Source organism: Cydia pomonella, unplaced genomic scaffold, assembly GCF_033807575.1.
Source record: "Cydia pomonella isolate Wapato2018A unplaced genomic scaffold, ilCydPomo1 PGA_scaffold_169, whole genome shotgun sequence".
Taxonomy (NCBI): Eukaryota; Metazoa; Arthropoda; class Insecta; order Lepidoptera; family Tortricidae; genus Cydia; species Cydia pomonella.
The window spans coordinates 194,718-205,392 of record NW_026907811.1 but is presented as its reverse complement, the minus strand read 5'-3'; the positions used below and the strand labels follow the sequence as shown (position 1 = coordinate 205,392).

Sequence of the window (10,675 nt, the reverse complement as noted above, 5' to 3'; positions counted from 1 at the left end):
CTCCCCCGTTCCAGCACAATGTTCATCTTCCACCGCAGCAGAATCAGTTTCATCCGTGTCGCGATGGAAATCACATTCTGGTTCCAGTCTTCAGATGAGCTAATGAATCTATTCCTGCTTCAGAAATCCCGCATCAGCCAACTGAGAATTTTAAGGAAGAACATGAAGAGGAAGATCAGGAAGAACCTGTAATGCAACAAATGCTAAGATATGCCAGTGCCATTGATAGCGAGACTGATTCCATATCTCAGAATCTGAATAATGTATTACATAATGCACTGGAATTGAGAAGTCGACAATCTGAATTGCGAAACTTGTATTTGAAATTAATCGGACTACTCCATACCAGGCGACAACACTGATCTTCAAGTTCATTACTATTTTAATAACTCTGCTTTTTAGTATTAATAAGACGCCACGTGATATTTGAAGACCCTCATAATTAAGAATTTTTCGTAGAATACGTTAAGCTTTGTTTACAGTATCTTTGTTATTAAATTTAATTTGTTACATAAGCTCTAACGTAAATTTTAGTCTGTAATTAGTATATCTCTTGTGTCTGAATCTCAGAATTATTTAAATATATACTGACTATTATATCAAATATTGAATTGACATTTGTTTGTTATCTATTCTTTGTGATCTCAGCCAATTAGAATCGAAAACACATTAGTAGGGCATCTGGATCATAAATAAGTATCGCCGAAATTCTTTGGGCTCAAAGGAATTCAAGTTATATATTAAAATGTACATAACAATAAGCGGCTTCCTTTGTTCGGTAGTAGACAAGCAATTAATAACTACTGATAACAATATTTGATAAAATGAATCATAGATGACATTACGCAGAAATGTGTGTTATTAGTTCAGTTGCTATTCCCTAAAATGGCATAAGTAGGTATAAACATAACAAAGGTCAACGATACGAAATTTAATAACAATATACACTGGACTACACGTAATCGTTATCTCATTAACTTGAAAAGTAACGCAAGAAGTTATTGGTAGCCATCCCCTCCACCTACTTCCAACAATTATTATTGCCCATTTATCACCAGTATACGTTACGCGCGCAAACGCAGTAAACACATTTTTAAGTGTCTTCGATTTTTGGTATCTGCTATATTTTAATTTCGAGAAGAAATTACCAGCACCAGACTAAGTTTCACAATTAATACTTTAGATAAGTTTATTGTCATAAGGGTACCAATTTTTTTTTCAGATGGCAAATACAAAATCGAGAAAGCGATTTTCTGTTATTAAGTTTCGAACTTTTCCGTCGAAAGGCCTTGATGATTACGTCTGTGTGCCAAACAAATGAAAACTAAAAGATGACTATGTAATTGTGGTATACCCAGAAAACGAAGATCTTAATGTTTCAAGACATCGTGTTAAGTCACGAAAACAACCAAAAAGTAATTGGAAATTGTATGCTGCTGAAATAAAATATGAATTAGGTAAGTTTAATTCAATTGTGTCGGCGTAAAATTTAAAGAAGAAAGTTAAGAGACTGACAAATACATGCAAACACCTTAGAGAGACTCTGATTAAACTAAAAAAAAAATGTTACAGAATACCAGTTCGCGGAGCTCTGCCTTAAGGCAGAATCTGTTGACATATTTAAAAGATTGTTGATTGTGTAGGTAAAATTTTAGTGCAGCAACTACTAGCAACAACAACTAGCGTAAAGTTACATAGGTGTGTGGGTCTGCTTGTATGTAGTAGTGTTTGGTGCCATTTTTTAGATGACAATTAATATGACGGGCCGTATCTTCCGCTATTTTACTTTAATGAAAGAGATTTCCTGGTCGAGCTGATCGTTCAATCAAACTTAGAGAAGCACTGGAAACTCCACCACACGCTAGCAGGTGTCAGCATCTGTTTGGCGGAGGTTACAGCTACCTCCGAATATTATGAGAATGCTGCAGTATGGTTCAAAATAAACACCGACACCAATAATGACCCTAATCATGATGATTACGTCATCACGAACATCCTCCGAATTGAGTGATCCCATGTGTTAAGTTAAAACCATGCAAAGTGCAAAGTGCTAGGTTAAGATTAGTTTATTAGTGTTAAGGTTAGTTTTAAGTAATCTAGGATTTAGAATACAATACATCATATTTCGATAAGAATTTTCTAGTTATTTGCACTAAATATTTTAGTGCGCACACGTAGAAATTAATTTTTCAGGCGGTCATATTTCCTGAAACAAAATAGTTCCCCTCGAAATCACTTTATACCATAGCCGTCTTGCTGACAAAGTGGACTCGAATGTCTTTAAGTTCTTAGATTTCGGGTTTGGAAGACTTCCTTGATAAGTCAACTTGGCCAAATTTCAATTGTATAGTGAATAGGAGAAATTTACGCACAGTACAAGAAGCAGAAGCTGAAATAGAAGCTATGATATATCTGACACCGAAGCAGATACTGACTATTGTCGTCATAGGAATAAATCATCTCAACCAAGTGGAATGCTTGCTTAAGTCATTTAATGAGATGACGAAGAAATTGTCAGAGGCAAGTTTTTTAAGCAGTTAATTTTATTTTAATTTCTCATGCTTTGAAAGAGGGTCATTGTTGTTCTAAAAGGTGTGCAGAAAGTGATACGTTTCTGCACTAGAGCACTTAACTTTACAAGTACGATTATTTTTAAGACAAACAATTAAAATTTGGTTTTAAATGGATTTGTTACGAATATACAGTTTCCATTCTGATTTTTAAACCCCCCATTCCATAAATAAAGATTCTTTTATCTAAATTGTTCATTGAAATTACCCTCGAGAAACAGGTATAAATCCATGAAATAATTTTATACGTAATATTGCTGCGGATGTAAATGGCAACACCACCGCCAAATTTACCTATACACATAAGGGTAATTCCACGAGACTGTAACGTCACTTGCCAATTATTTCGTGTGTTCCTACATTAATTAAGCAAATTTAAGTATCCAGACATAAGAACACACGAAAGAATTGCTAACTGACGTTACAGTCTCGTGGAATTACCCATAACATTTTCATCAACTAGTCTTTACTTCTTCTATGCTGCCTCGCTGTAGTACAACTACTTAAAGATGACTGATATTAAAATAAATAAGCTAGCATGTGACAGTAATTATTAACAAACAACAGATGAACACCATGTTATGGTTATTATTGCGTGCTTTGTTTTTTCTTAATATTTTGCCTTAAACTTAACTAGACTTAATAAACTTGATAATATTATATTCATTCAAAAAATTGAAGGTTTAGCATGGTAGATCTTTATTTGGTTGCATCGCAAATTTGATTTCACCCCATAGCCACCAAAATCTTAACCTTGCTTCTAGCACTATTCTCTTTTTGATCTTTTGTTTTTTTCTTGTTCTGGGACTCGTAAGCTTTTTTCTTGGGTTTTTGTTTTAATTTTTGAGCTTTGTTTTAACGTTTAAATTATTATTTGTTTATCTTTAATAGAAATATACCCCTTACGCCAGCGGAGAAAATGAAAAGGTACAGAAAAAAATTGAAAAAGGATCCGGAAATATAGTGAATATAAAAAAAAGATTTGCAAAGAATTAAGATAAAAAAAAAACAAGAATTGACTGAGGCTGTAAAAGAACCACAACAAAAATATGGCGTGAGCAAAAACGCAAAAGTAAAAACAACAATCGTAAGAACTTTGAGGGCAATATACAAATATCAAATTCATCACAAAAAGTAATTTTTGATATGAAGGCAGAAACAAATATACGAAAATTAAGAAAAACCGCATAAAATACGTAGCTTCGCTTATGTTATACTACGAAAGAAAAAAATCTGATATTACAAAAAAAAATCGAAATGAGAAGGAAAATCACACAAAAAGAAAAATCACGATTGATTACAAAGTTGAAAGATAAACTTACAACAATGCAAATTCGACAAGAAGAGTTGGAAGACACACTAAAGGCAGCATACAGTAAACTAAAAAAAAACATAATGAAAATATCATTACAAAAAACCTTTGTGTGCGGGCGATTTAAAGGAGCTCACATTTTTGACGAAGGAGCTGAACTGATATTTGATATCCATACTGAATTCGACCCAATGATATCTTAACCCTCTGCGACTGATGTGCGGTATATCAGACACCGCCAAATAAACTTCTTGTTGCTATGTCGGCCTACGGCGCGATATAGCTCTGTCTCGCTCATTACCTTCCTTAAACGACTCGCGGCATTGGACAGTGACGCCCGAGCGGCGACGCGGTGCACACGCTGGGAGATACGAGCTGCGGGTGTCCCATAGACGTGAGTACAGCAATGAGTGCTGAGTCTGACATACCTCACTTCATAAAATGATGTACTTGTTCATAGTGTCTATCAGACGTCACCACATAAAAATATTAATGTTAGTATAGTGTCTGTCAGACGTCACCTCAGAAAAATATTAATGTTTCTATAGTGTCTGAGATACCTAACCACATAAATAATTATATTTTAGATGACTGATAGAGGAAGACCATCCAAACGAAACCACAATGGGTTTCCCGTTATCGCTAGTGATCAACAAATTAGTGAATGGCTGGAAGAACTAAACGAGGAAGTTGATTTTAGCGACGTAGATGACTCAGATGCAGACCCCGACTTCGTGGCGGATGTTGCTGAACAGGATAGCGGGCAGAGGATTCAAGAAGTAAGTGATAGCTCTGTTACAAGCGAAAATGACAGTTCGGATTATGAAGACAACCTGCCTCTCAGTTTAAGGGCCAATTCAGCGCGTGGTATCAATAACTACATTGGTAAAAATGGATACTTATGGTCAAAAACTGAAATTGCAAGAACAAGTAGAACACCAGCTCATAATATTATACACGTGCCTTCTACGACAGAACCGCCTGCATTTCATAATTTTCATGAAATTTGGTCAAAATTCTTCGATCTCGAAATGGTGAACGGTCTTGTTATGTACACGAATAAAAAATTGCGCTCGTATCGTGAACAGTTTCGTAATTCTGGAAGAGGTGAACTAAAAGATACTGACGACACAGAAATACGTGGATTGCTTGGCCTTCTCTATTACAGTGCAGTGTTCAAATGTAATAATGCCGACGCAAACTATTTGTTTGCAACAGATGGCACTGGACATGAAATCTTTCGATGTGTAATGTCAAAATATCGGTTCTGTACATTACTCAACTGTCTTCGACTTGATGATGGAGCTGATCGTCAAGAGCGATTAAAAACTGACCCATTAGCAGCAGTATCGTGGCTTTTCAATAAGTTTGTGAAAAATTCTCAACAAAACTTTACACTTGGACCAAACACCTGTATTGACGAAATGCTCATACCGTTCAAGGGTTGATGTAAATTCATTATTTACATGCCAAAAAAACCTGCAAAATATGGAATAAAGGTTCTTATTTTGTGTGATGCTGAAACATTTTACGCTTATAACGCATACATTTATTGTGGCAAAGATTCTGATGGCGAAGGTCTGTCGGAAGCGGAGAGAAAACTTGCTATTCCTACCCAGTCAGTTTTAAGACTGGTGAAACCCATAGACAATAGTAATCGAAACGTAACGGCAGATAACTGGTTCAGTTCAATACAGCTAGTTGAAATGCTGGGCTCGAAAAAACTAACATACCTAGGAACTCTGAAAAAAAACAAACGAGAAATCCCACCCGAGTTTCAGCCGAATAAGCACAGAGAACCCGGGAGTTCTTTGTATGGGTTTACTAAAGACTTCAGCTTACTATCATATGTGCCGAAAAAAAATAAGGCTGTGATTTTGATTTCTTCGTCCCATCACGCACAAAGTACTGACGAAGTAACGAAAAAACCCACTATGATTATGGACTACAATCACACTAAGGGCGGTGTGGACGAAATCGATAAAAAATGTTCGATATATACGAGCAGCCGAAAGACACGTCGCTGGCCAATGACCATATTTTATAGGGTTTTAGATCTGGCTGGTACTAATGCTTATGTGCTGTATAAGGGATGCTTAGGTGCTAAATTACGTAGAGGCGATTTTTTGTTGTCATTAGCAAGAGAATTAGTTCTCCCGAGCTTAAAACAACGGGTATATAATGACAGACTACCGAGAGAACTGCGCTTAACAATTAAAAGAGTTTTGGGAAATGATTTGCCCAAACCTCCCCCTCAACCAGCACCAGGTCCATCTGGACGCACTACATGCACCATATGCCCTGCTAGACTTAAGAGGAAGACAAGATTTGCCTGCTGTGTGTGCAACAAAGCAATATGTCTTCAATGTTCGGACCAAATATGCATTGATTGTAAAATTGATCTCTAAAAGATTCTCAAAGAAGAGCTAATCTCTAGAATTAGTGCCAACTTCAAGACTGATTAGTGCCTTATTCTGTCTTTAGATTTTCGCAATTTTTTTTTTAGGCATAAGTATAATGTTAAAAAGAAAGAAAATTATATAAGTTATTGGAAGTTGTTGATAGTTGTTTTTTTTATTTTTTTTGTAAGCCTAAGTACAGATTGTAAGAAACTGTGATCTCATTAAAGTTGATTATATATTTCTTATCTATTTTATTTTAAAACCCATTTTAAAATCTAATATATTAAATTTTAATTGAAATTAACGTTTTATGAAACGAAAGTGGCCATTTTGCTATCAGTTTATTTTTAACGAATTATCGAAAATGACGCCTGATAGACTTCACACCAGTAGAATATCTCTAAAAAAGTCACCACAGTTGCAGAGGGTTAAGTTATACAATAAATCTACAAAAAACAGAATGGAAAAATCATTACAAAAAACCTTTGCGTGCGGGCGATTTAAAGGAGCTGACACTTTTGAAGAAGTAGCTGAAGTGATATTTGATATCCATACTGAATTCGACCCAATGATATCTAAAGTTATTTAAACAATAACCGATAATAGTCAAGGCCTTAGAAGTGGTTGATAAATCTGATTCAAGTGCTTTAGATGAAATTAATTATCGATTATGATACGGAAGATGATGATGTACTATTGCAGCAATTTCAAGATAATTCAGATGCTGATTCAGAGCAAAAAGTGCCTATACCTACCTGGACATGAAATATGTGCTACACACACTTTGCTTTTGATTCCAAGCACCTTTAAAGAACAGATTTTAAAGAAGCTACTGAAGCTAGATTGAGAAACAGTTATTTTAAGAAACTCCAACGGAAAATTATACTTGTTATTTATGTTCACGGTTCCCTAAGGCAGGAGTAGAACCAGAGATCAGTGATAAGGCAGACAACCAGAACCGTCATATCATAACAAGAAATCTTGTGGAAAGTATGACAAATAATATGGCAATTAGCTACTTTTAATGTTTAACAGTAACACTCTAGTTTACTGTGACATAAACGCATATTGCTTGTGTCAGCGCAAACTACATAATCATGTATAAAATAGGCTACGAGACAAATAAAGTCGTTCACTTTTTACGTATACATATCACTGAGTATCACTCCCCCTACCTAAGTAGAAACCCTTTGCAACATAAAGTCTTATAATATTGCAGCGGCTCTGTACCTAAACAAAAACTGTGGCTCTGGAAGTAAAAAGGACCGGTATATGAAAATAAATAATGCAGAAATTATTTTTTAATTATTACGGATTCATAAGTTTACATAATAAATTCTGATATTGCTCGTAGTTGACCTTCATTTTATTAATTTTCTTGAGTTAATCAGTTGGTTGCATGATTTAGTTTTACAAATTTTAAGTTCTTCATTTGATATTTGCACGCCAGAAAAGATGTAATATGTAGAATTATATTGTACCTACTTTAAGACCATTATAATTATCAGTCGATTTTCTGGCAAAGTCCGTTTTAACGGACAGTCTGAAAAACCTATTTTCAGTATATTGTTGTTTATTTTTTCTTCTTTATAATAAGTTTCAATCTAGAACTATCACCAAAAACACCATAAGTGATAAATAGCTCCATCCATTCATGTCCTGCGAAGTTAAGGGTAAAATGTTTTTTTTTGTGTTATCCCCAGAAAACTTTATCTCATGCCTGTAACTGTAAAGAGGTAATCAAAACTGTAATTCTTCAATTCGGAACACACAAAACAAAGAAAACTATTATTTTTTCCGATATGACTGATGAATCCGAAGATGATGATTAACAATGAACTCTGTGAACTTGTAAATTATTTTTAAAAATTGTTTTGAACCAACTTTTGATAGTGAGCTATTTATCCCTTAAGTGCATATGGTATCAAATATGATACCGTGTCTTTTTCCCGCACAAACATTCATATTTTTTTGTCCTCATGGTCTATTGCACGAAGATTGATACCTTTGCTCCCACACTATTAAAAAAAAAACTTGCAGCCATAGGGCAGCCATTTTTAAACTAAACGTCAAAAGTGTCAAATGTGCGGTAACTTTTTGCGACAGTGAAATTTGAAAGTTTTAATTATTGTTTATCCAGTGAATCTGGTGATATTTTGAACAGGAAAAATTTTTACAAGTAAGGTTGGTATCTATATTTATCATACATTGTATGGGTTTTTGTTAGATTTGTATTATTTGTTATATTTTTTTTGATTTTGCTTTGGTATCAAAAACGATACTCCATGTGATAACGTCTTTTTTTGTGGTATCAAAAACGATACTCCATGCAGTCTGCTCTATTTTTCTACTCGCACGGTTTTTTTTACTTTTTTTGTGTTTGTTTGCATTTTGCTGTGATTTGGCATGTGGCATGGATGATTAATTGAGCTTTTATTTTTTCTACAGCATGGTTCGTCATAGAGCATTAAAAGATAAGGACATAGAAGATTTGCTGGCACAGTTAGAAGGTGGAGAAATATCGGAAGACGACGCCGAGTCTGACGGTGATGATCTTGAGTTTTATCCAACACTAGAAGAACTGCAAGCAGCTCTTGAGGAAGATGAGGCAGAAGAAGAACCTGCAAGTACGACGGAAGAAGAAAATTTAATACAGGAACCCGATTTCGCTGCAGTTTTTCCTGATCCTCCGTTGTTAAATGAGGACATGCCGTCAACAGGTATGCAAGATCCGTTCATACCTATAAATGCACAAAACCTTCGCTGGCGAAAAGCTACCTTCCCATTTTGTGAAAACCAAATTAAATTCAAGGGTGTCACTGCTTACCCCCCAGAGATAATGAATCTACAAACACCATATCAGTTTTTTTCATACTTTTTCACTCCAGATATGATGGACAAAATCGTTAATGAGACAAATTTGTATTCCGTACAAAAAAAAAACCAGAACGCCCGACTACTGTTAATGTAACGGACGTAAGGAAGTATTTCGGAATACTGATATTTATGTCTGTATTTCATTATCCTAGTGTCCGGTCTTACTGGGATACTAAATATGGCTTTGAACCGATTAAGCAAACAATGCCCGTAAATAGATTTGAAAAAATCAGAGAAATCATTCATTTCAATAATAATCAGCAACATAAACCAATGACACATCCTGAGCATGACAGATTGCACAAATTACGACCAGTAATTGACCATCTAAATGAGAAGTTTTCTAGCGTTCCTATGGAGCAACGCCTGTCAATTGATGAGCAGATGTGTGCGACCAAAATCGGTCACTTTATGAAGCAATATTTGCCCAATAAGCCTCACAAATGGGGCTTTAAGCTTTTTGTGCTGTGCTCGTTATCAGGTTATGCTTACCGATTTATTATATATTCAGGCAAAGACCTAGAGCCTTTACAGCCTGGTGAAGCAGACGTGGGTGTAGTGGGGAATACAGTAATTAAGCTTTCAAGAGGTATTCCTTGGAAGGTGAATCACATAGTCTACTTCGACAACTACTACACCTCATTACCCCTAATGTACTATATGGCCAAAGAAGGAATTTTATGTTTGGGAACTGTGCAAAGAAACCGACTTGGAAAAAATTGTAAGTTGCCAACAAAACCCCAAGTTATGGCCAGATCTGTGCCAAGAGGTTCTTTTGATGAGTACATAACTACTCATGATGAAATTGACATGACTGCAGTGAGCTGGAAAGATAACAAACAAGTTATTCTTTTGTCCACTTATGTGGGTGCAACACCTGTTGGAACTATTGAGCGTTATGACAAAAATGAGAAGACGAAAAAACCGATTACGGCCCAAAAGTTGTTAGTGAATATAACGCTCACATGGGCGGTGTCGATTTGATGGACTCATTCTTAGGTAGATACCGAATTCGCATGAAGACACGGAAATGGTACCTTCGAATTTTTTACCACCTGCTAGATGTCACTGTAATTAATTCATGGGTGTTGTATCAAGAAGTGTGCAAAAGGAATCAGATTGACAAAAAGGATGTTCTGAAATTAGCAGACTTCGGAGCAGATCTGGCAGACACTCTATGCAAATATGGAATAAATTCACATCCAACCAGAGGACGCCCGAGCCAGAGCCCTATGCAAGAACCGCCACCCAAACGAAGGAACATTGTACGACAGATGCCTTCGCTTGATATAAGGTTTGACGGAATTGGGCACATCCAGATAAAGGGGGATAAAAGAATGAAATGTATTAAACCGGGTTGTAAACTACTAAGCAATGTGCAATGCAATAAGTGTAAAGTGTTTTTATGCTCAAAAAAGAACTCTGATTGTTTTAATGACTTCCATTTGTAGGTAATGAACGTTTTTCTGGTTGTTTTAATTTAGAGTTTGTTATTAAATTGTCTTTAAGGTGAC

At 35.5% G+C, this 10,675-nt stretch overlaps 1 protein-coding gene across 1 annotated transcript; it reads left to right on the top strand.

The window, feature by feature from the left end:
• Positions 1-8,109: 8,109 nt before the first annotated feature.
• On the top strand, positions 8,110-10,309 carry LOC133533501 (piggyBac transposable element-derived protein 4-like). Its single transcript, XM_061872487.1, is given in 2 exon segments — positions 8,110-9,252; positions 9,255-10,309. Coding segments are annotated over 2 exon segments (1,410 nt in total). The 5' UTR covers positions 8,110-8,733; the 3' UTR covers positions 10,146-10,309.
• The last annotated feature ends 366 nt before the right edge of the window (positions 10,310-10,675 follow it).